Here is a 27,084-nt window from a genome sequence, read left to right as displayed (position 1 = left end):
CTGCGGAGATCCGTTCACGCGTGCCAATTTATCTCTGCACATTTATCTCTGCGCATCCGTCACGCTGGTATTAGCGCACGCACTTTGCATTTTTGTACATAAATCATACATAAAAATGCGATACGTAAACATGAGTATTTTAAATCTTTAGAGCATTTAGATTTATATATGGACTTATTGTATAATTTAATGCCTGTTGATAAATTATTGATATTGTATAATTTTTATTCTATAGTTCTGATTATATTTTTTCATTTTATAAAGAGTTCTAATCACTGTCAGTATTATTATCAATAAATAATTTTTTTTATTAATTTATCTCATTCGAAAAAGGCACGTATTTATATAAAATGCTATCGATTTTGAAGACTATTCTATTTATTCTAAAACAGTTTGTATAGTATTCAGTATAACTTTGTATTTTCTAAAAGAGTTTTAATTTAATCGTTAGCAGTGTTAATTAATTTTTTCATAAATGAATTTCACGATAAAGAAAGATATATTTTTATGCATGTACATATATGAGACGTTGATCGATTTTGAAGAGTTTTATTTGTTCTAAAACAGGATGGAAAATGCAGGAAAATAATCTTGAAAATAGTTCGCAGTAACAAAAAGTACTTTTTTTACGATCAAATATTTTTATTTTATATCATTTAATAATATAATTTATATTTATATTATATAATTACAAATATTATAAATTGCGCTATCACACAGTGCATAATAATTATTAATAAGATTTTTCATTCACGCTGCATTTCTTATAGGAACAAAAAATACATATAATCAAAAGAATACAAATATATTGTAATATATTGTAAGAAAGAGGCTTGTTATAATCATTGTTAACATTAGTGCTTAATTATAATACCATGTAGCATTTATGCTTCATAGGCATAAACTTGTGTATTTTAATTTTACCTCTTTTATATATCTGCAACAATATAATATATATTTTTATTATATTATAATTAATATACAGGGTGTCCGGTAATTGGTGAAAAACCTTTTAATGGCAGATTCTTGAGATCATTTGGAGTCGATTTTTCATCAGCGAAAATATCGAAAGATGTCATCATTTTTTGCAAGTTTCCAATTTTTATCATTATATATCATTGTAATTAAGCTTTAAATTAAAATTTTATTACAGTAAACTCTATCTGAAATTAACTAAAGAACATAGTTTTGATAATTTTCTAACTTCAAAAAGTTTAGTTTACGAAAGACGCCTTTTTTTTCAATCGCCTATAACTCGGAAATTATTAATGCCTCGACATTTTTGCTGAAGAAAAATCGTCTCTAAATAATCTCAAGAATCTGCCATTAGCAGGTTTTTCACCAATTACCGAATACCCTGTATATAATAATTTTATAAATTCTTTTATTTAATATGCAAAACTATAAACGCAGTATCGGTTGCACAAAAGTTTACGAATAAATTTGTGTATTTCTTTACTTTTTATTTTAACATTATTGCATTATTTTAAATAAAAATAATCGTTAAGAAATATAATATTTAATCAGATCCAAAATCATACCAAAATCAGGCCAAAATTGTGCCTTTTCTGATCTTACGCTGCGTAACGGATGGCGTTATAAGATCGAGAGGTAACCGAGGTACGATACCCTTCATGGAAGCCCATTGACCCTCGCAGAGTTCGTGAAAGGTCAAACGCAGTAGCGACTGGTCACCTAGGATACCAGGACCTCTACAAGTTGCACCAGCTCCAAATTCCCAGATACTCCAATTACCTGTCAATATCAAAGCTTGTTGTATCTGCAACGGATTGGTCAGATTCACGAAGCTGGCGAATCTTCTACGCAACCAAGAGGCGATATAAGAGGCACGGCAGTCACAATGCCAAGGATTTCGACTCAGACGTATCTGTTGAATCATCGATATGGCATCCAAACTGCCAGCTGGCAAAAAAGAGAGGTCATTTGATTCCAATTGCCTAAAAAAAACACGATATTATAGAATTGAAAAAATTATATATCTCTTTTGTTAATTTAAATTTCTTCTCATAAATTATATAATCTCATAAATTATTCTAGCAAATAGCAAATGTTCACAAGTTGCTATTTTATTTATTTGTTTTAATTTTAGAAATTTTTATTTTTTATAATAGTATTGAACAAGAAAAAAATTAACACTGTTTAATATTAAATTGAAAATTGTACCTATGTTTCTATGAAAATCAAGTATTGACTCACAGTTTTTGCAACTTCGGTGTATCTTCGAAAACTCCCGATTGCACCACTCTTAATTTATTAGATTGCAAGAAGAGAGAAGTAATATTGAATAATCCACGAAAAACGCCTCTTATTAAAATTTCTATGCGATTGTTATAAAGGATAAGACGTTCCAAAGACATAGAGTTGTTGAATAATCCAGGTGGCAGGTATTTTATATGATTATGTCCTAGTCGAAGTTCTCGAAGCGCTGTCATGCTGAGAAAGGCTCTTGTATCAATCTATCACAAAAATCCAACTATTTATTACTATCTAAAGAGAGATATAATTTTCTAAAAACATCAATCAAAACATTAATCTTTATAATATTATAAGATTTAAATTTTTCTCATAAAAAAATATTTGGTAAATGTCTATAATTGTTACTGCAGCGAAAAATCAATTTTTTCAATACCAATCGACAAAACTACCATAGAAATGAAATGTATAAATGCTTTTAAGGAGGGGCAAGTTTTTTTTAAAAAGTTATAAATAACAAAATTACATAAATAAATTTATTGAACATTTTTCATTAAATCGTTATGAGAAATTGCGTGTATGCGTGGAGACAGTGGGTTCCGGCCCCCTGGGGGGCCTCCACTTCCGAAAGAGATATAATCTAATTCAAATCTATTTCCATTCAAAATCGGAATTGAGTTTGGGTTAGGTTATTTTTTTCAAAAGTGGAAGCCCCGCAGTTACTTGTACTTCCAACAATTGTTGGAAGTACAAGTAACATATGTATGAAAAATAAAAAATGTAATTTTTCATTTGTAATTTCTTAAGAAAGCATTCCTCAGTCGTTAAGCGACCGAATTCATACATTTTTTTTGTTCTTGTCAATTTCTCATAACGATTTAATGAAAAATGTTCAATAAATTTATTTATGTAATTTTGTTATTTATAACTTCTTAAAAAAGACTTGTCCCTCCCTAAAAGCATTTATACATTTCATTTCTACGGTAGTTTTGTCGATTGGTATTGAAAAAAATTGATTTTTCGCTGCAGTAGCACACACACAATTATAGACATTTACCAAATATTTTTTAGCTACATACACACATTATGTGGTACTATGATTTTAAAAACAAGAAAATATAAAGAAATTTATGATATTTACACGAGATATTTTATTGCTTGATATTTCCAGAAGTTCTAGCTGCACAAGGGCCGACAACAATCCTTTAGATATTTCTGTCAATCTGTTATCTCTCATGTCTAATTCTTTGAGAGAAGTTAGATCTTTCAATATACCGTTAGGCAGCTCTCTCAAACGATTTTCCTCGAGGGCAAGGCGTCTGAGATTAATCGTATCTCGGAAAATTGGAACGGGTAATCCGGTTAGTCGGTTTTTACCGAGCAACAATTCCTCGAGATTCCCGAGACCACGAAACGTATCGGGAGATAATGACGAGATTCGATTGGACGAGAGATCCAGTAAAACCAAAAGTCTGTTGCTCAAGAAAAGATCTTCCGGCAAACTACGGAGTTTATTCGATGAGAGATCGCTAAGAGGAGTAAAATGGAAAATTATTACATATAATCTTTTCAATATATAGTGTACATATGTAAAGAATCTATTTAATATTCTAAATATTTAATTAAAATATAAGACGATATCTATTTTTCATTATTTTATTGCAATTTGATATTTTAAAAATTTTGTCGCAATTTTATATTAGAAATGGTTTTTATAATTATAAATTTTCGACACACACATAAATTTTCATAAATTTTTTTTTTCTATTATTGAATGTCTGACGTACAGTATTCGAAGATTCCTTAACCCGAAAAATTGATTTTGTTGCGTCTCCTTCAACAGATTGTTACTAAGCCTGACATTTGCGACACCGTGCAACGGCAGGAACAAATTCGCTGCTAAATGCTCGATAAGGTTGCTGCTCAGATCTCTATAATTCGTCATCTTGTTAAAATTCTCATCTCACTGTCGTTACTTACGTCACTTACAAATGATGCAGCTGCGTCATGTTTCTAAATGTGTCTCTATGTAGGGCGCTAAGTCGATTATTCCCGAGATCCCTAAAAGGACATGTCAAACAAATGATTTCCATTCTCAAAGCATTTGTATTGAGACTGCAACGGTAATGCTCTATGGAAAAATAATATTTTAAAATCGTAATTTTATAAATTTTAAAATATGCATTTATTTTATTTAAGAAAAAATTTATTTAAACTAGGCATTCTTAATTGTTGTAAGCTTACAGTTTTAATACATCGGCGGGAACCAGTTGCGTCGGAGGTAGATCCAGCAGATCGTATCTCCAACAGGACACTGATTTCACCTCCGGTACACATTTGCACGGTCCCTCGGCGCAAATCTCCCAGTCTTCTTCCCTCAGGCTGATTTGCCAAACTGCAAAAGTATTGGGTACGTTTTTGTGTGTCCACCAAGTATGCGAATCGCAAGACTCTTACCCGGCTGCTCGACCGCTCGTAGTCTTCGCTCGAGGCTCGACAATCGATTCTCCATTTCTTCAAACATCGACATCGATTCCGAAGTCGGTGAACGTTTCGTATCTGCGCTTATACGAAATGTTTCAAAGTCGCGTATCTTAAATCGTATCGACGGGTGACAGGTAAGAGATGATAAAAAAGTTTTGAAAATCTTATACATTTGATTTAGCCTTTTTTTTATATAAAAATCTCATTTTTTTCTCTGTTTTAGAATTTTTAAAGAAACGTGATCTTCAGAGGCATAAATCTATACAAATAATATTTTGCGATCTCATTTTATGTAATAATATTACTATTCAACAGCGTGGCATATAATTATTGACTTTATGAGACTTCGATCAAATTACTTCTCGCATTATTTTGGTATCGATTTTTACTATCAGATCCAGTCGCCGATAATTATTTGATTCGCGCGATTGATTACCTGTTAGTGTCCGCGTGCTTGCGGTCGTGCAGGTGTACGAGACTAGAGGGTACGGTTTCGTCTCGCATAACAAAAAGAGAACAATTACGCAGTAAAATCTTGAAGATAAGTCGGTCATGTCACGCATTATACGGACCAGATGATGACACATTGTAGATGGAAGTGCACGGGACTGAGGACGCGCGGCCGGCCGTCATTCTTCATCGCTCGTGGTCGCATCCTCATTATCTTGGGCATTGATTAAAAGATAAATTTATTATAACGAAGATTGACGGATAATAGCTCCACCCGTATACAAATTACGCTCTTTTACATGCACATACATGCGCCATTCATATAGCTTAGCAACACAATAATGCTTCTGATATTTACGAAATTTATAAGAAACTATATTTACCATCAAATCTTTATAAAGAATAATTTATTCTATACAGATGTAATATATTTTAACATTACAGTAGAGTTAAATTACATATAATTAATTTCTAATATTTACTATTTATTTGATTTCAGTATAATTAATGAAATTAAGAGAAAAAATAAAGATCACGAAACAAGATATATAAGAAAATAAAAGAAAAGTATTTATATTGAGTAAATTCGAATTCGGCCATTTTCCTACCTGTTTTTAATTTAAATTAATATCTCTTTAGCCCTCTAGAAGATAAATTATAAAGCTGTTACATTTGTCAGTCAATTATCAGTCAATCGGTAATGACAGCTTGTCTGGAGTGTGTCGACATCATTCGGTACAGTGTAACTGCGAAAAAACGATGGAAATATATTATGTAATCCAATATTGATACGTATACATATGTGCAACATATATATGTTGAAGAAAAAAATAAGATAAAGATTACATCATATCTTTATAGTCACATACACGTTTTTTTTCTATTTAATATTAAAATAATCAATAATGGCAAAAATCAAAATGTTTTTGAAAAATATTAATTTTTCAATAAAATAAAATATGATATAAAATAACGATAAAGAATCAAAAGTGGCTTGAAATAAAAATGCATACGATATGTAATCAATTACGCTTACATGATTGGATAAATGTGTGCAATAAAAACAGAAAGTAAAACAGGTGTTAAAAATTAAATCATCTGTTTATTCCAGATTTAGAAGAAAATATTGAACTGACTTTGTGTTTGCATTAGAACAGATCGTAATCGATTAGAAAGCCGATTCACAAATGTGCGTAGATATATTCAAAATATAATATTCAGTATCGATTTACATAAATTAGAAACCACATGCCAGAATCAACATGAATGTATCAAAGTCGCAGAAAAGGAAGTGATTATGAAAGAAACAAAATCAATAGTTGCTCATTATTAATATTTATTACATAGATACACTTTGACTTTTACATTGTGTAATCGTATATAGCGTGTAATTTGGCGTAATTTTGTTGTCAGAGAGATTTTCCCGCGTAATTACATATATCTGTGTTTTTTTCTCTCAGTAATTCCATCTACTCTATAATCATAGAAAGAGTCGCATCGAATTACAATATATCACGATACTTTGCTCAAACTATAATAAATAAATTTGCGATAATAAAAATCTAATGATTGATTTGACGGTCTACCTTGCGGTTTCTCGATGATCCCCTGAAATCGAGCGATTGTTTAAGACAGTTTTACTCCGCCGGATCCAGGACATTCTCCTTTACTCTTCACAGCCAATTCTGCGATAAGGGATAATTAATGTATGATTATAATATTTATTATTTATATAATATAATAAAATTTTTTTTTTTTCGAGTATATACTTACTCGTTCCCATCTCGCAGTTATGAACGTCCAAAGTGCATTGTGTGCCAAAAGTCCTTGGTTTGAAGTTAGAGTCAGCGGGATCGTGAACGCAAATAGGATCATAATCGTTCCCGCATTCTCGAGCGCAGTCCTTCTTACTTTTCTTCGCGTCCTTGGCAGCCTTGATAGCATCCTTTACGTCCTTCGACGCGGTCCCGGTGATAGCTTCCTTTATATCCTTCATAGGTTCCTTTATTTCCTTCATGGTGGTTGCTTTTGCATCATCGGGAAAAGCATACGTCTCCTCGCAGAACGTAAACATGCTGAGGAACGCAAATGCTGGAAAAGATTAAGAAAAGAGGATAAAAAATTTAAATTAACTCACAAAAATATCTTGATTAATGTTTTTTATAATTAATTTGTATTTTTTTTTTTTTTTTTGTAAAATAATAAAGTAAATTTTTCTTTAAATTGCAGTTGCGATTTACGAAATTATTGTAAAATTTTTCTCAATAAAGCTGTTGATAATATCTTTTAACAATTACAAGAGATTATTATCTTGTTATTATTACGTTACTTAAATGAGTAATGTAATTTTTGAAAATTTTTCTCGTTGACAAGTTGTGGAGAACGGTATTACGTAAATCAATTGATAATGGCTTAGCATCTCGTTGGGATGCTGTGTGGCCTTAATACGCATCTCTATTGAATGATTACACCTTTATTGAAATCAAGGTTTATTTTAAATCGAGATCAAGCCCGCTCCTTGCTATGTGATTGCGACGTTTCTTCGCTCAAGGACACTTAACCCACGCAAGTTTAAAGATGTTTTCTTTAATCTTTTGCGGTTAGAGATTTCACTGAAAATCTCAATAATTTTTGCGTAAATAACAGTTTTAATAAATAATTAATTGGAAAAAATTGAAAAATTTCACTTTTTATCGCTTTATAATGGAACAATTTTAATGATGTAATATCTTAATCAAGCAGGATTTAAAACAAGACAAAGGACAAGTTAAATGCGAGACAAAAGGTACACTTGACAGTAATAATTAAGACTTTATTAATAATCTTAATAATTTTCTTTTTTTTAAATAAATATATTTGAGATTTAAAATTGTTCAGACAAACTCTAAAAATTAAAAAACGATCAAAATATTAAACTTATAAAGAGACATAAAATCAACTAATCAGAGAATTGTATATATAAAATTTGTATTATTAAGTCTTATGTATTTATATTTTTAAAAATAAATAATTAAACTAATTAATAAATATATAAATAATTATTACCAACAATTTAATGAGATTTGTAAATATTTATCTAAACGTTTAATAGTTTAATAGTTTAAATAAAGTCTTCAATAGTTTAAACAATATGTCACATATTTGAATTCGATTAATAAAGTTATTATATATTTAATTAATTGCAGAAATTATCGCGATAATTTTGTTAAAAAATTTTAAATAAAGTCGGTGCAGTTTTCGTACCAACTATAATTGCTACCTCCATCGTTTCGGCTGATGTTTCTCTTGAAATTTCTCGGCGATGATTTCTTGACACGGCGAATCAAGAGAAGACTGGCATATTGTGTCATCATGCTACGTTTATAAACCGAGTCAAATCCCCATCCCCACATGGGAGGAATGAAGAGTAGGGTGTATTATGCTCGGATCATGATAGTCGAGTTAATCATGCTTTATATAGCACCTGACTTTCAAATGTAATATGTTCATTTCAAAGAAAATACATATTGCAGCTAATCAATTGAACGTTTGCTATCTGATGCAAATAATAAATAAGATATATATAATATAATAAATAAGGAATATATTGAACATCATATTCTTACCATTACGTCAATATATTTACATATTATTTAATTATCAAAAAATGGAGCAAAAATAATGTGTTAGAGTAAAACCTTTATTTTCCAGCACACTTATGCACTTCACTATTTACAATTAGTACGTAATGGCACTGAATAATTCTGATGTCATGCTTGAAAGGAAAGATTATTTCTGCAATCTTCTTTAAACGTTTCGGATGACGTCGATTACAAGATTAACCCAGTGATGTTCCACGTTTGTAGCATTTTGTAAAGGATTTTTCCTCATGGTTAAAATTTTTTTTATGCTATTTTAACCATGTATGATTAAAAATCAGGAGCATAAATCAAACTTTTAAGAGAGATATATCGAAAAAATATCTTTTTTTATATAAAATATAGATAAATAAATATGTATAAATAATTACGATAATAAGTACAAAGATGACAATGAAATGTGATGATAATGTAAACTTTTCACTGCTCTTTCGGTCCTGTTAGCTGCCTCTCTTCTTCCACGTAGCTGTTGAATAAATTCAAGTAGTCGTACCAAGTTTCATGGAACGTAAGCACTTCGGACATGCGACATGTAACTGTCGTGCATTTCTCTGTCGAATTTGAACGAGTGCTGTTTTGCGCCTCGAACTTCTCGACGGAACTTTTTACTACTCCTTCGAGATTATTTAGTGTTTCCAAACTTGTATAAGCTGAAAAATATAAAATGGCATTAGCTAAAAATAATAGTAAAATTAAGGAGATAATAAACCAATGTTTTAAGTTAGAAATGAATTCATTCCAATCATTGGATTAAATATTAAAATTCTCATTATAATTAAAGTCAAAGATTCAGAGAGACGCTCTGTAATTTAATTAATCTAACAACTTACGCGATGATAAACTACGTTCTTCATCGTCGTCGTCGTCTTTATTAGAGACTTTTTTCTTAATTATCTCAAGTTTCGGTATGAAGAGTAACAAGCAAATTGCTGCGATAAATTTCACAATCATCTTAAAGATCACTAACTTCAATATGATTTTTGCAATAGTGAATGCGTTTAGTTTAAGAGCAAATGGCAATCCTAGATCGAAACTCGGTAGAAGGGAAATGTGAGATACATCCGGTAGTGCGTAAGGTGCACCGTAGATCGGAGTTGGAACGGAAGTGTGTATAGAAGGACCATATCCTAAAACAAATCAGGAAATAATCAAGTGATTAAGAATAACTAATGTTAAAATTGAAAAGAAACTTTCGCTACAAAAAAAAATTGGATTGTATCGATTTATTACTAGCATATATAATATAAATAAGCCAAGTAGTAATTATAAATTCTTAATAATAATTATGAACAAAAAATAGATAAAAGATAGAAAAGAAAATAATTAAATTTTTTTAATGATATATATATATATATATATATATATATATATGTTTACTTATTTATAGAATTTTATTTTATTAAATATAATATAAATTTATTTAACAAATGTTTTGACTGTAACAGTATTTTTGCTCTCACCTTGTTGGGGTGGTGGATAAGAATTTCCGGGAGGTCCGTACGAAGAAGTCTGCGGATAAAGCGAGGGATCTTGCGATGGTCCATAGGGAGTCTGTGGCGGACCATAAGAGTTCTGCGGACCGTTGTAACGATCATTGTGACCCATTGACGATGATGGTTTGAAAGATTGGGGATAAGAATCGCTAGGGCCCCCGTATGTGATTCGCGGGTTCTTGGATGCGTATGATGATTCGGGCGGACCGTATTCCATTTCCGGCCTGTAAGGGGGCCCCTGTACATATTCTCTTCTATTCGTCTTCGTCTTCAAGTCGGTCTGCACGATCCCTTCTCGCGGATCGTCGCTGTTACGTGAGTGCCTTAGTGCTTCGAGATAGCTGTCTCTTTTCCAGACAGTCTTCGGGCCTTTGTTGCCTCGATAGCGGCTGTCAACGATATAAGACCCTCGAGAAGTCTCATTCTTCGAGACGGAGGGTTTCTGGAGAACGTTTTTGGCATGTTCTCCAGAAGATATCCGGTTGACAATCGTGGAAGGTACGAGGGAGTTAATTTTTGTCGACGCAGGGTCGTCGGAGTTGCTGAAATCAGCGACGATCGACGCTCTAGTCGACAAAGGTGGACCAAGAACAAGATCCTTTCCCAGAATTATCGATGCCTCGGATTCTCTGGCTTCTATCTTCAAGGTCGATACATCTGGTGTATCCTGGTGATTTGGAGGCACAGCTTCGTGAGATGAGACCAATACTAGAGATAGCAGAAAGATTCCTAGACGCCAACCAGGTCGATGCTTTCGTGTTTGATAATGAGACACCATTTTGTAAGTTATCGTTAAAAAAGAATGAAAATCTGCAAGATAAAAACATTATAAACAATTTCCTAAAATCGTAAAACAGATCTTTATTGGTAACTTTATAGGTAATGCTATGGAATAAATAGAAATAAAGCATCTAATAATACTATGCAATCACACATTTTGTAGACTTAACGACAGATATAATTAGTCAAGTGATTAAGAGTAATTATAAAAATTATTAAAGTAATTATTTAAAAATTTATAAATATAGATTCTTTAATAAATCTATCTAACGCGATGAAATACAGATATATACATATTTCTAAGTCCCGAAAATGATCTTTTATGGAATAAATGTTGTTTTAATTATGAAAAAAGGATGCACAAGTAGTACAAACAAGCATGACATGAGATGCCTTCTAGATGAGTGTAAAAGATCCCTCTTGAATACAAAATACAAACGATTGCGGCGCATACTAAGTGAGTAGCGGTCTTCGCCCCTTTTCAGCGGTCATTTCAACGATGACCTTAATTCATGGATACAGAACAATAAAATAGCTGCAATTTGCAGCCTTACAACGAATATTTTTATAGTATAATCTAATATTATCATTATTATAAATATTTTTTATGATTTCTCACACTATAAATTAAATTAATTATTTAATTATTATAGTATTTTTCATTACAATATATAAAATATATAATAATTATTTTTTAGATAATTATACAAAGATAATGAAATCAAAATTATTTTGAATGAGATAAGCACTTAGTAACAAAGCTAGATAGAATAATGTAACAAAACTACCTAGAATGATGTAACAAAGCTAGATCGAATCATGAGTTTAAAAGTTAATTTAATTCTCAACTATAATGTATAAAATAATAATTTTTGTTAATTTCTATCACGGAATTTATATAATTACAATAATTAAAATTAAAAGAATTCTAAAAAATTAGTTTTAATATTAGTTTATGTATATGTGTGCAAAATTTTATTTATTATATTTTTATATTAGTTACAATAATTAATTTTTATTTTTAACAAATAATATTCGCTAGGGGTTAAAAGTAAACACGAAAAATGTTTACAAGTAATACAATCTTTTAACGAATATACATACGTTGAGTAATTACACTTAAGAAAAAGATTTCCACTTTTTGAGAATAATGACGAATTTTAATTTAATTGTTCTTCAGGAACCTGGTTTTATAAATCTCTTCCTTATATAAATTTCATTCACTTCCGCACTAAACACAAAAATCTATTCGCTACAAAACGTTCTGACCGAGTGGCAAGTTCACGAAGCTCTCGTCATTCTCTTGGCAGACACTCACGTCGATCAACGCTCGTGAATAAAAAATCATCGCCTTTGCTTCCTCTATATATGTCGTTCGCAATCGGAAGGGGCACGAGATTCACGTTATTAGGTTACTATTCCATCGTGCTCCTTTGACACTTCCACCACAATCGTCAATCGATGGCTGTCGTCTTCTAAAATTTTTATTATCTCTTGGATGAGAAAAAAAATGTTCTGGTGTCTTATGTTGCAAATAAATTCTAAATAATAAATAATTTTTTTTCATGATTGTATTAAATTAGTAATAATAATATTATTATATATTTATATATTTATATTTATAATAATAAATTTCTAATATTATTAATAACTAAGTAAATAGAAAAGTATCTCTGATTCGTATTTTGCAGTAACTGTATTAGAAAGCAGAAAATTAAATCATGTTTTAACGTTTTTATTTATCACAAAAACGTGATATTTGCGTTTCTGATATTAATTTTATAAATTAACAAAGAGAACGCGGAAATTCTAGTAGGAAGTTTAAGGAAAAACTGAATGAATCAGTTTTTACATTTTATAAATTTAATACATTTATAGAATGTAATTTAATTTTAAACTAGAGTAAATATTATGTTATATCTAACTTTTTATAATAACTATACAGAAAAAATTCATAAAAATAAAAATTTTAATTCTACAGGGCAAATATTTATACTTTAACTTACAAATTAAATTACTAATTTCATATTTTAAAAGTGCTTAATGCAATATCAAATTCGTGAAATTCTCGAAATAGATTAGATTTATTAACTTTTGACGTAGCTGATTCATCCAATTCTTCTTTAAAACTTGGAATCTATTATTATGCACTGAACGATGCAGTCTATAACGGTGTCACTATTTTTTAAGCCTTCTACAATACTTTAATCCGGTGGCATACTTAAATGGCATTAGTGGCATTCTTTTGATGATTCTATTATCTTCCGGGGAAATATGCAAATGTTTTGTCCAATGAAAGTCTTGACGATCCAGTGCCGAGTTTAGCATGACTGGCACCCCGGGCGGTCACCAAAAATGATCTTAACTTAAGGGCATGAATATCAATTAGTAATTTTTAATAATTATCATGCTCGCACATATGAGAGTTCGGAATTCTAAGTTTAAAAATTTTCCTTTAGCTTTACCCAGAGCTAACGACGTAGACGTACAGGCGGCGCGGTACCCCCAAAAATTTGGCGCCCCGAACGGTCGCCCGACTGCGCCCTACCCAAACGCCGGCACTGCTGGAGACACCATCGCATAGCAAATGATTGAGAGGAAGGGCCTAATGATTATAGAGATTTATGTCATGTGTCTATGCCTGAAATAATAATTAGCACATTTAATAGCAGCCCCTCAGAACTTCTCTCGTTTTCTTTCGCACCTCCAATAGTAACATCAATGTATTTAATATTTAATTAATACATCATTCTGTTTCATATATAAACTTATGTATTTTCCAGAAATTGAACGCTTGTCGATCAATTCACTCTTTAAAACATCATAATTCAGCCCAGTGCTATCCTCGTCATACAACCAGGTGGGATCATGCAGAATACTTAAGATACTTTTGTCCGGCAAACACACTGCATCGTATTGATGAACTTCCGTCGACCATTCCGTGAGCACAAGTCTTAACATATCGATTAATGATGAAAATTGTAATATTATTTACATTTGCGCTTAAATTTATTTACAACGATGTGGTTAACATAAATAAAATTACAAATAATTAATAATGATTAGTTAAAAATATTTATACATATATAATGTTATAATATAATAAAAAAGTTGCTGCAATGAATATTATTGTGTTGTATTAATTATTGTATTGCCCTAATCTAAAAAATATATAAGAATTAATAATAAATTTTAATTACACAATGCGCTTAAAATGTTATTATGCAAAAGTGTACAACTTAATTTTTAGTTCAAAAATGCCTCGTCAAAATTATTATATACGTTTACATTTATATATATAAAACATATAAAAAATTATTTTCTTGCTTTTATTTTATTTAGGAAATTTTTAATTATATTATTATAATAACTTTAATTTGCCATTTATAATATAGCAAATAATATACAAAATGCGTCAAAATTACCTTATGTTTATTTATTATTGTAGAAAAATAATAAGGTTCTAAAAACAAAAAATTATCATTTACATTTTACATTAATGTAATTATGTAAAAAATATTTTTAATATAGTTTACATTAGAGAATATTATTATACTAGAAAACGTTTTAGATTGTCGATGACTATATTTATATTATTGTAATAATATTCCTGACGATCAAATTAGATCACTTTTATTTATAAATAAAAGACTTAGAAAACTGAGCGATTAAAAGCCAATATATAATGATAATAAGATCGATCATTCATTATAAAACATAATCTTGAAAATCAATTTGTAATTATTGCTCCATATCAAAGAAGCCTAATTTGTAGATTCGTTACTTTTAATAAATCACTAAAATATAAGATATCTTATATATTAAATTACATTATTAATATTACTTTTATGGTGTAATAAAAATATTTGCTAATAATGATATTGCTATAACAATAATGTTTTGTTATAATAATAATAATATCGTGTAGGTTCTTCTGTTTTGAAATGTATTGTGCAGTATCATATTACAAAATTTTAATATAGAATATTTTGTATTTATATCGATTTGCTGCGGTTTATGACCTATGTGATTTATACAAGTTGTACATTATGAAACCGAGTGCAAATGATAATATTCTAAACCAAATACCAGTTAGACAGATGAGCCTTTTTAATCCTGAAGAGGACGTACTCGCAAATGATAACATATATACACGAAACTTTATTCTAGTATGTCATGCTTAAAAAATGCTTAACGCAAATAAATAATATCAGTTTTAGAAAATTGAAACAACATTTTGAGACTGCTGAAGTTAAATGAGTCAAATGTCTTGATCTATCCTGATCTCAGGAACCATTCAATCTTGCTGCACCAGGTAAAAGATTTACTTAGAGCTTTTAATTTAGTATATACATAGTTTATTATTGTGTTGACAGCGTCATTATTTGCAGGATTACGTGGCGAAAAGGCATTTATAGACCTCGGTGATGTGTCATACTTAACATCACACCCGAGAATAAACAAAAAATATGACATTCGGAAGATTTTAAAACTACTTAATCGTGATTCTAGTAATTCATTCATTTTTGGTAATAGTGTTCTTCAAATGTCACCTGTAGAAATAAACGAGGTATATATAAAAGACAAATTAAAAAATACAAAGTAATAAAATGATAAAAGCAAAATTAGGATGATTATAATTAACAAATTAAATTTATATAATTAAAGAAAAATAGTAAAATGTACATTTTAATGGCATATACATTTTATGCTTTATATGAATCGACAATGATATATATCTCTTTTCTACAGGTGACATTTGAAGAACACTATTACCGAATGTTGTCAGTAACCAACCAAGAAGTGACAGATATCTATAACAAAGGTCGTATTACATATAAGACACAGTAAGACGTATATCGAAAGAAATATTGATTGAATGTGAATACCAATGCAGCATGCAGGGAACTTTTTTCTTTATCAAGATTAGTTAAACCTTGACAAAGAAAAAAAGTTCCCTGCATGTTGCATTGATATTCATAATCAATCGATATTTCTTTTAATATATATCTTACTGTGTTCACAATTTTATACTAATTTTAAATAAATGTAATTATAAACTTAAAAGAAATATTTACACAACAATAAATATAAGACAACAGTTGATTTTATTCAGCGCACTTTATAACATTATAAGTAGTTATTAGACTTGTGGAAAATATTATACTTTAATTTGCTTATTATTACTATTACTATTATTTTCATTAAATATTTAAAATTTTGACAAAATTATATGTTATCGCTGTTTTAAATGTTTACACATACCAGACAATATTACAATTTTTTATATGCCGATCCTTGTTAATAAGGAAAAATTAAAATAAATAAATGTATTATACAAGCTCGTTAATATTCAAAAATAATGTGCAAATGCGAAAAACAAAAAATTTTTGTCTTGTATTGACAGCTAAATACTATATTTAATCGAATTAAAATGTATAGATAAAAAACGAAATTTACAGGACGTTTCGGCATTGAATTCTTTCTAATTGTGCCATAATTAAAGAGTTGATGAGAAGCATAAAATTCGTGTGGTTGAATAATGATATTCGCATTTTGGTTTTCGTCTTATGCTATGTTATTAAACATTTGATGTGTTAACGTAGCAACTAGTTTATTATTATCTAAAGATAGTCTAGAGATCTAGTCTTTACCAATAAATAATAAACGTTAGTAAATTTAAAATTTTCTCTCGACCATCATGCAGGTCGATAATGTGAAGTCATATTGTAAAATGTTAAAGTCAAATATGTCAAAAATAAAAAACATTGAGTGATTATGTTCACGTTGAGTGAACAAATAAAGAATGTTTTTACAAATTGTGGTCATCAATGTAAACTATGATTTAAAATTCCTAGGAAGATGAGATAAATAAAGAAAAAAATCTTATCAATGGAAGAAAACATTTTTTGTTGCTCGTATTTATCCTGATGTTTACATATTAAGATAGGCTTAATATTTAAAATAAACACACTATAGATATTTGTTTTTATAGTGTTGGGTGACGTGTACAAGATGACCAATGTATACTGGAGACGACGATCGTATATGTTTGTCCGCCCTTCTTTGACAATCGAAACACGTTCGAAAATAAGTAAATTCCTATATTATAACGTTCTCTTAAAATAATCGTTCTATCAATTTTTTAGAATCGAATAAAGAAAAATCAATTACACAGGTTTATAAAGAACATATGTATTTACTACATAAATATTTATTAGCAAATTAATTTATATTTATGTTATATTAATGTTCATTAATTAACAAACGCGTGTGATTTATATAATTTAATAAATTATAAAACTAATTTTTATAAAAACGCAACAAATAAAATATGTGGCTTTTTACGAATGCATTTGAAAAGATTAAATATATAGTCTTATGGCCATCCCGATCGATACGCTAGCCTATCTGGGTTTCTGAGCAACCAAACACTGGTTATACGCATGCAAAAATGAAATTATAACAGAGATAGTGGAAACAAGGAGAATTTCCTACACGGTATCAAATTAAGAGAAATGAGTCTCTCGATAACTGAAACAAAGTACGTTTTGTCTTCGCAAATGCAGTGCGAGATTTAACTGCAACTTTTTATTATTCACAATTGTTATTGCAGATGGGTGAAGTTTGGGAAATCTCATGACTTTGTTTTCGTTGGAAAGGAAACCATCGCAACGGCTTCCGGCATTTATGTGAACTTTTTGGATCTGAATACGAGAGAAAGGCGAATCGAGCGTTTCGATAACAAGGAAAGAGGTGATGGCGCATCGTGTTTGGCTGGACATCCGGTAATATATATTATATAATTATGATTTATAAATGTATAATTTGTTTATTCATTCAGATTATTGAATGTCTGGAAAAGTAACAAATTTTTGCTATTTATTTATCGATGACATTACACACTTGATTTAAATTTTGCAGACAGTTTCCATGTTTTCCGTAGTCGAAAGAAAATTTAATCCCAAAATATCGATATTTATGTACCCAACGCTACAAAGAATTTCTACATGCATTCTACCGGATAAAGTCAATGGTTATTTATCTTGTTCTTTCGCTGGTACAGAATATCTCGTAAGCCTGACAAACTTTCCTGATTTTCAACTGATTGTGTGGCACTGGAAAACCGGTAAGCACGTGGCTGCGCTTAACACGAGGATTGACGATCTCGTTCAAGAAATTTGGTAAATAAAAACAAAAATAATATATATATATATATAAATTTTCGAGCATTTTTATTTTTCCAAAAGTGAAATTGAATAATTTGACTAGCTGTTCGCCAAATTCTCCGCATTTGATATCGCAACTCGGAATCGACGGCACGCTCTCAATCTATCAAGTACTCACGTGCTCGAAAATCGTGAGTATACATCACGTGGACGTGCCACTTCCAAAACACAGAATTGTGTCCTTGTCTTGGACGCCGGAAGGAAACCTATTTGTCTCGGACGAGTTCGGCAACGTATGGCTTATGGCGATTGATGCGAACAAGCTGTATTCGGTGGTAAAATCGAAGACGCTCGAATCACCAAAGAACAGACCGATCGTCATCACTCATAGGACTGGCGTAATAATTGTGAATAGTGATAATGAAATTACAGTACGCATATTGTTTTAATAAACCCTCACTTATATAAATAGAATTAATAATAATGTTCTCTTCTGTTTTGAAAGATTTTAATTGAAATATATTTAAAAAAATGTTTTTTGTACAGAGGTATAATTTTAATTTATATTTATTTTTTCGTAAAAGTCCAATTATTAGTCTATTTATAATTATTATAATAATCATATTATATTATTATATTTATGTTTTAGTTTTATAGGAAATCATTGGCGGACTGGAACGTGTCGTGGCAATTCGTATGGTCGATTTCGACTTTCCATTCTATTAAAGTAGGAAGGCAATATTGTTTCAAAGATGGGATTTTGTTGCATTCGAAAAGTGGAGAGATTTTTGAAATTAATACGCAGTACGACAACGTTCCTCACATAGAAGTTATTTGTACGGACGAGATAGAATACAAAGCATTATTTTCTATATCTCAGCGCGCAGATCACGTCGCGGCGATAGATCAGTTAGATCGTCTTTGCATTTTCGAGGTATCGACCGGCAAACTGATAGCGAGATTATCTCTGAAACATCACGGTGAAGGTAAAATCAAATTTAGTCTCTCACATATATATGTATAATAACTCTGAAAGAATAATTATTCTTTATATGGGATATGTCATCCTTTTTTTTAAGATAATATCCGTATAATTTTTTGATTTACTATTTTAATTATATTCATCGTTCGATTTAATTTATATATATATATATATATATATATATATATATATATATATATGTAGAATAAAAATTTTGTGATAAAATAATTTTCTCAGGCTTGACAATTAATTAACATATTGTTAATTAGAATTACATATTAATTCCAGTTGTTCGTGCAGAATCACATCCTACTTTACCAATACTCGCAGCGTGTAGTGTTGCTGGCAATTGTATTTTGATTGATATTACATTGTTACCTAAAATTATTAACTGCTTTCATCTTTATGGAGATTTCTTGGACAGAATAAAATTCTCCCATCATGGTGAACTTTTAGGAATTGGCAATTCCCAAACGGGCAAAATATTTATTATTGGCAAACAATTTGAACAACAGCCTGTGAATGTTCTTGGACTTATAGAAATTGATGGATATGTAAGATAATTATATAAATTTTATACAGAAAATTAGCAGTTATATGATAAAAACCATAAAAAATATGAATGTATAAATTCAGAAATATTTATAAAAAATATAATCAAGAAGAATTTAAGTATTTCTCTTTCTTTTTACAGATTGCTGACTTTCTAATATATAAGAGGAATAATAATCGCTTTGAAATCTTAGTTCTTGCAACGACTAATTCTTCCATGGCTTCGATCGGCGGTAACAAAGTGATTGTGTACACTTGCGAAGTCTCAAACAAATTCTACACACGTGCCGTATGTGCTATAAATTTATCTAGACCTTACAGGATGCTTTATCACGGGACGAATAAGCCTCTGAATATATTAGGTATACCCTCCTTATCTAAACAGTTACATCAAATGGAGATACAGGTATAAATCGAATTACTGTTTTTTACGATTTATAAAAAAGCAACTATTTTTAATTAAATTTAAATCTCAAAATATTTAAATTATATTAATAAGTTTTCAAAACTCTATATAATCTTTATTTTAAAATTCTTTTAACATTATTCAAAAATTTTAAAAAAGAAAATTTTTTTTCACAGAACGATTTTCAAGATGTCATCCTTATGGAAGTACTATCCTCGATGCATCAAATGAGGAATATCGGAATATACGTGACCGATTCTCGAGTCTTAACATATGGATACGATGGCTTAATCGTCGTCAGAGATAACATGGAACTTCGTAAAGTGATTGCGATTTTTATGCCACACCATCGCAGCGAAGGGGGTATAAAGTGCGCAATTTCTTCGCGCTTTGGGGAAACGATTGTTTCTCTCGGTAGAAACGGAGATCTCGTTGCCAGTCGAGTTCGGTATTTCTTTTACTTGTTTCTTACACAATCGTATATTTAAATTACTCGAAAAACAAAAATTCATATAATTCATTTTAATTATACGAACAGTTTATCGGAAACAAGAACAAACTTGACGGAAAGCAAAACTGTGAGTGTACATTTATCGATTGAAGACTTCACTTCCGGTACAAACAAACTGTACGGTTTAGCAGGAGAAACTTGGTTAGACAACATAATCGCAACTAAACTGAAAGCCGAACGCGATGAAGCTCTACCTCTACGAGCATCCATCATAGCCGATTTGGAGAAAATAAAGAATCAGGTATACGTATTTATCTTTTCTCGTGGAATTTGAATACTTTAGAATTAAGAAATAATTACAATCTTAAGAAATTTTAAGTAAATAAAAGTCGAGGCTCTCTCTTAGATAATGAAATAAATGGTTAGTAATGGCAATAGAGAGCAAAGGAATATAGTGTATAACAATTGATATGACAAAGATAATACAGATGCAAAAATAAAATAAAAATAATATAATTGTGGATATAATAAACTAACTAATTTAATATATATTCATATAAATAATAATCAAGTTATAGCGTGATAATAAAATAGAAATAAAATAGAAATAAAAATAAACTTATATAATAGCGCTATTTTATTTTCACGCTCTTAACTTGGTTATTATTTATATAAATATGTATTAAATTAGTCAGTTCGTTATATCCACAATTATAATATTTTTATTTTATTTTGGATCTGTATTACTTTTGTCATATCAATTGTTATACACTATATTCCTTTGCTCTCTATTGCCATTACTAGTAATTTATTTCATTAAGAGATTTTATAACAGATACGCGAGCTTCTAGATATAAATGAAAGCAAATCAATGGATGCTCGATTGCCAATTTCGGCTTTCGATTTAGATCGCGAATTTCGGCAGCGAAAAATAGAAGAGGCACGACTTGAGAGAGAGGAAGTACGTCGGAAACTTGAAGAAGAATGCGCTCAACGAGATCAGATAGCGTCGTATATTCGCGAAATATTTTGGGATTCGCTGCGAGTAAAACCATGTGCTCTTAAATCTATCGGCGATGATACGATAGTTCATAATTATCCTCTCGTCGCATCGACTCGGAAAATGAATGATTTTAAAGTATGGGATAAACTTTCTTCAGATGCCGATGAGTTTTTGTATAGGTAATTATTTTTTCTCTAAATCATTTATATTTAAAAAAAAGCATATTATATTTTAAAATTAATCCATGATTTATTTATCTGTCTTTTAAATATTTCTTGAGATTTAATAATAAGAATGTAATATATATATCGCTGAAAAAACTTCTAACATGTAAACTTGAAAATAATAATGCTTTTAGTTATGAGGTGTATAATAAGTCAGTAGATGAAGAAGATGATTCAAGACAAGATTTCGCAGAATTTGATTCCGATAAAGAATCCTCAACAAATAACTATGACGAAATTAAAATACACGAGATGGCTAAAAAGTGGTGTACACTAGTGGATGAAGATGAAAGATTATGTATATCGGGTATCACGACGCATAAATGGATTGATGATGAAAGTATAGCTTCAACGCATCAGCTGTTATTTTCTGGTGAAAATAATCTTAAAACTATTTTTAAAAAAGACACTATTATCGAAAATCGAGAACGCAAACTGAAGGTGCGACGTCTACTATAAATATATTAAAAATTAATATATATATATATTTAAAAATTTATATTATGTTATTATATTGAAAACACTCAATAATTATTCTGATTAGATATTTATACGATATTAAAATTTTTTTTTTATTAATACATGTGTTAAAGTCACTTTAAAATGTTTAAATTAACTTTCTCTTAAACAGATATATTTTAATAATCTTTTCGAGGAAATGAGACATGCCAAAGAACGTGAACTAAAATATGCAAAGGAACGCATTGATAGGCTTCGATATTGTGCTTCCGAATTGAAGACAATGTTCGGAATAGATTCCGTTTTGGAACCAATTGATACACCGACTTGGAATATTGAAGAGATACCCGATTACATAGTCACTGTAAAAGATAACGAGATATTTGAAAAGCAGTCACGACAAGAAGAGTCTGAAATTGCAACAATTGATCAGGAACGAAAAGATGAAAAGAAAAACGGAAGAAACAGTGATTTTTATGAGAGAGCTCTTGAAAAGATGATGGATGGTGTATTGGAATCTAAGTGAGTCGATCCAAGTTTACAAATAAAAGCGATACGAGTAAGAATTAGTATTAATAAAAAAACCGATATTTTGAAATTGAAAATTTTATTTCAAGATGGGAAGACGAAGTTAAAAAGGAAATACCTGTGCCTGAATGTCTAATCACAAAGGATCCTTCAAAATATACCGATGAAGATGTTACAGTTATCGCGTCATACAAATCCAAAATGCAAGCGCTGAAAGAAGAACGAGAAAAATATAAAGCGACACTGCAAGCCGAGATCATCGAGACAAAAGGTCAGTCAGAAGTAGATTGAAAATAAAATAAAGAGACCAATTGCATTCAATTAAAATAGAGTAATTTCTTAAAATAATTCCCAGACTTTTTGCTAATAATTTTTTTTAAATTAAAATGATCAAATATATGCATTTCAGAAGCCTTACAAAGAGATATCACGGAATTCAACGACAAGTTAAAGGATCTTGAGTTGAAGAAGATGCAAATTGAATGCGCGATCCTGCAAGAGAGATTGATGAGGATACGCACAATCCAGAGACACCGTACTGAGATTGACGGCAGGCAAAACATTGTCCGTTTCACTGACGATGAACTGGCACCGGTGACACGAGAGGCACGTAAACTCGCCGAGGAATGTAACTCACTCGAGGTAGTCGTGACAGAGTTAAAGTCTCGCTACGACAATCTCAACAAGACGGAGAAACGTCAGGAGGCAAAGTTCCGCAGCGAATTCGCGGACTTGAAGCAGCCGATGGTGGACCACTTGTTCAGACATTACAAGAAGCGACCCAGGATAGGTCGTCTCATCACCACGTCCGTCACGTATTTGACAGAGGTGGCGAGATGTGTTGCGGCCAGCGAGAAGTCGAACATTTTACCGCGCGAATGTCTGGACTTCCTCAGAGGCATGGATGTCCTGGATACGATGCCTAGAAACTTGCCGTCGCAGATTAATATCAATCATTGGCAAACTATGTGCAAGCTGAGAAGAGCGAAGGTCGAGGTGGAAACGAAAGTAAGGATGAAGATGCAAAATTTATTTATATTAAATTTATATATTTATTTATATAAATATAATCATTTTGAGCTGATGTTATTAAAGAAGTCATAGCAGCGTTAAAAACGTGAATATAATTATTAAAGGTGAGATGCTGTGCGGTAGAGATGGCCGAGGCGGAACAAACGCTGTCATTTTATCAGAAGGCGATGCAATCAGCTGACAATATCGTTGCGTGCAAAAAGATCTGTCTGGAGAACAGAGAGAAATCCTTTACAGAACTTTCTGATGAAATGGAGATCCAACTCGTCCTGAAAATGGGTCAGATTGAGATCCCGTTGCAAGGTTGTCCGTCCGATTACGAAAACGGCGTTCTCGTGACGCGCGAAGAGCTCTTACGTGTCAATGATTGTATCAACGAAACCGGAAAATGTAAATTGGCGGCGATGCATAAATCCATGCATTTGCGAAAGGTCGTGTCGCAACAAGAATGGCAACATGCACGCGCGAAGATGATACTGGATGATTTGCAGCAGGAACTGAAAGATGTTCAACAGTTCAAGGTCGTATTTAGTCTCTCACATTCAATCATTTGATATTAAGAAGAGAGCATAATATACTTGTACGTTTCAGATTACGAGGAACGTACTTGAATTCTTGACCCGTGATCCCTGCAGTGTAAATCTAGAACAAGATTACGAAAAGATCAAAACCAATTTGCAAATATTTCGAAAAGTCAGTGTCTATTATGAACTTTTACACGGATGACCTAATAAATTTCAAATGTATTTCAGAAATTTCGCGAGTTGTTAACACTGGAACAAACACGTCTGGAAGAAACAAAGCGGTTAATGGCTAAGTGGAAGAAAAAGAATGACAAGATGTCGAAGAAGATCAAATCCAAGTCGTCGGGCGTTGAAGAGTTTCGCAAGCTGCTTAATGATCCGTGTCGCAAAAAGGACGAAGAATCTCGTAGGATGAGACTTGCTGCGATCGCAAGACGTACCGGGCTTATCATAAAAGCGGAGAACAATTATGAACAGCTGCTTACCTTACACGCTCATCTAGAAGTCTTAAAGTTGCGAACGTATCCGACCTTGCAGTTTAAAACCGCATAAGATTTATACATCGAGGAAAAAATCGCGGGGAATATCAGAGTTGCAATAAAATAATCATTGAAATTAATTTCATAAAATTGTCTCGTTTTTCTTACTAACAATAAATGTATTATTTATTCTATATAAATGCATAGGGAAACGTGAGAAAGAAAGATGCGTCAGATACTTTTAATGCATCTTTAATCGTCTTGCTTAATTACAGATTTATGATTGTACGGTCGCACGATAATGAGGGAATGATATAACTTCGATTACGTTTATTGTTACTAATACTTATTATTCCGATCTCGATCTTGCGCGTGCGATGAAGGAAAATTGCTAGTTCCAAGAAGGGAATCAGGAAAGTAATATTACTGTACCATTATCTCATTCTAAAGCTTAAACATTTCTTGAAGATAAAAACAGATATGTTAAGCGATGTTGCACTTGAAAATATGATTTTTCAATTGTTTGTTTGAAAATCACAAAGAGAAATATAATTGATTTTCCTGGATTAATTAAATATATTAAAATAATATTATTTGCTCTCTATGCATATTCCAGACTTTTTCAGAGCTATACATCTTGTCTTATATTCGCATGATTTGTTTGTGCACAGGAAAAACATTCAGTATTTTATATTTTATATCATGTTTACTTGTACCAATATGCTGTCACCGCAGATTATACAAATTCTTTTAAAAAATATCGATATTTATTACAGCAATCTCGATAAACTATAATTGGTAATTTTTTACGAGATATTGTATTTAACATTTACGATATTTACCACGAAATAAATTATGACAGATATTACTCTCTGACGAGGCTAAACGATAACAGCACTAGAATTTTCATCTGTATTAGTAACGTTCAGCATGAATTATCTGCAGTGATTCATAATGCTTTTTTTTTCAACAGTTTTGCTTATCACGAAGATGTCTCGATATCTCAGCACGTGCCAGTTACCTACAAAAGTGAATTACGAAATTACACGCGGAAATCGTTAGTCACGTGCATTTTTACATTTAAACGTCAACATTTGTTTTTTTTGCGAGTCAGAATAATGGTCCATCAACAAGAATTTATTAACACATTTACTTATCTGATTGATAACATTTAACATTGGTAATGCGATAGTTAAACCATTTTACAAAAACAATATTATTTTGCGGAGCATTGTTGTGGCGATTAGATAAGATATAAGTTTTCTGGTTGTAAATTATATATAAATGTAACGATTAAAATTATAGAGAAAAAAATAGTGTTTTACCATAGATAACAAATTAAAAATTTCAGAATTTTATAATTTGTAAAAAATAATAATTTAATCGAAATTTAGCACATACACAATTTAGACTTCTCGACGCTAGAAAAATTTATTTATATAATCTTTTATATTAGTGTTACTCTAACTCCAATAATCATTTACTACATACACGATATTTCGTTTGATATAGATGTAACAAAATAATATAATGATAACAAAATTATATATTTTTTTAAAAGTATTTTATATAATTACAAACAATGTATATCCCAGCACCGTCCGCATTTTTTTTTTATATTTCTGATATTTATGTCGAGCTCATAGATTACATATTTATCGAATGCTGTTTTGAAACGACGAATACAAGTCTCGAGCTATTTATTCAGCTCGCGATCTTTCGATGATAGAGGAAAAGAGAGAGCTGCGAAATCATCGCGTGACCCCAGCAAGGGGAAATTACCACTGGTACTTTTCTCGTGTGTCAACAAACAAAGGTCTACGCGATTCTAACCGCGCGATGTACATACATTAACACATGCGATGCGACATGCGTATCGCGTGCGTATGCGTGTGTCGCATCGCAAGAGCAACCGGAACGAAGGACACGAAATCGTCAAACAACACCGAGGACACGGGTCTGATAAACTTGAAAATACAATAAAAGAAGCGAATGAAGACTGGATCGGCGGAGAAAAATTACCTCAAGGATTTTTCTCCGTGATGCTACCCGCGAGAAATTCATTCTGAAAAATTAACGAGAATGTTAAATGTCGCAGCTGAATTTACTGATATTTAACTTTTATCTACCTGATAGCAAACTTACTTTATAAATAGTATATCTTATCGAAAATCGTTATAATTTCTTCTTTACCACCAATCCATTAAACATCATGA

At 30.9% G+C, this 27,084-nt stretch overlaps 4 protein-coding genes across 6 annotated transcripts; 1 reads left to right on the top strand and 3 right to left on the bottom strand.

The window, feature by feature from the left end:
- Positions 1-754: 754 nt before the first annotated feature.
- Positions 755-5,989, bottom strand: LOC140671722 (uncharacterized). 2 transcript variants are annotated; one of them, XM_072903271.1, is made up of 10 exons: positions 5,757-5,989; positions 5,135-5,362; positions 4,672-4,773; positions 4,459-4,609; positions 4,204-4,275; positions 4,002-4,145; positions 3,356-3,743; positions 2,218-2,477; positions 1,542-1,958; positions 755-937 (listed from the first exon to the last, which is right to left on the bottom strand). In XM_072903271.1, exons 2-9 carry the CDS (start codon positions 5,283-5,285, stop codon positions 1,547-1,549), a joined length of 1,680 nt encoding a protein of 559 aa, XP_072759372.1. In that variant the 5' UTR covers positions 5,286-5,362; positions 5,757-5,989; the 3' UTR covers positions 755-937; positions 1,542-1,546. The 2 variants fall into 2 exon arrangements, with proteins under 2 accessions (XP_072759372.1, XP_072759374.1); XM_072903273.1 differs by having other exon boundaries at positions 1,630-1,958.
- Positions 5,990-6,467: 478 nt separating this feature from the next.
- On the bottom strand, positions 6,468-8,499 carry LOC140671692 (uncharacterized). 2 transcript variants are annotated; one of them, XM_072903223.1, is made up of 4 exons: positions 8,392-8,499; positions 6,922-7,239; positions 6,735-6,833; positions 6,468-6,622 (listed from the first exon to the last, which is right to left on the bottom strand). In XM_072903223.1, exons 1-3 carry the CDS (start codon positions 8,411-8,413, stop codon positions 6,775-6,777), a joined length of 399 nt encoding a protein of 132 aa, XP_072759324.1. In that variant the 5' UTR covers positions 8,414-8,499; the 3' UTR covers positions 6,468-6,622; positions 6,735-6,774. The 2 variants fall into 2 exon arrangements, with proteins under 2 accessions (XP_072759324.1, XP_072759325.1); XM_072903224.1 differs by having other exon boundaries at positions 6,468-6,617.
- A 597-nt stretch (positions 8,500-9,096) lies between these two features.
- On the bottom strand, positions 9,097-12,395 carry LOC140671711 (uncharacterized). The gene is made up of 4 exons (XM_072903259.1): positions 12,164-12,395; positions 10,247-11,089; positions 9,617-9,913; positions 9,097-9,436 (listed from the first exon to the last, which is right to left on the bottom strand). The coding sequence occupies exons 2-4, from the start codon at positions 11,055-11,057 to the stop codon at positions 9,207-9,209; spliced, it is 1,338 nt and encodes a 445-aa protein (XP_072759360.1). The 5' UTR covers positions 11,058-11,089; positions 12,164-12,395; the 3' UTR covers positions 9,097-9,206.
- Positions 12,396-16,983: 4,588 nt separating this feature from the next.
- Positions 16,984-26,170, top strand: LOC140671904 (cilia- and flagella-associated protein 43). The gene is made up of 18 exons (XM_072903619.1): positions 16,984-17,153; positions 17,424-17,603; positions 17,676-17,847; positions 17,984-18,243; positions 18,332-18,659; positions 18,878-19,214; positions 19,499-19,764; positions 19,905-20,168; positions 20,345-20,616; positions 20,707-20,920; positions 21,455-21,801; positions 21,981-22,287; positions 22,478-22,827; positions 22,923-23,104; positions 23,243-23,841; positions 23,970-24,386; positions 24,457-24,558; positions 24,618-26,170. Exons 2-18 carry the CDS (start codon positions 17,578-17,580, stop codon positions 24,939-24,941), a joined length of 4,767 nt encoding a protein of 1,588 aa, XP_072759720.1. The 5' UTR covers positions 16,984-17,153; positions 17,424-17,577; the 3' UTR covers positions 24,942-26,170.
- The last annotated feature ends 914 nt before the right edge of the window (positions 26,171-27,084 follow it).

The sequence above is a fragment of the Anoplolepis gracilipes genome, chromosome 12, assembly GCF_047496725.1.
Source record: "Anoplolepis gracilipes chromosome 12, ASM4749672v1, whole genome shotgun sequence".
Lineage (NCBI taxonomy): Eukaryota > Metazoa > Arthropoda > Insecta > Hymenoptera > Formicidae > Anoplolepis > Anoplolepis gracilipes.
This window is presented reverse-complemented; position numbering and strand designations above follow the sequence as displayed.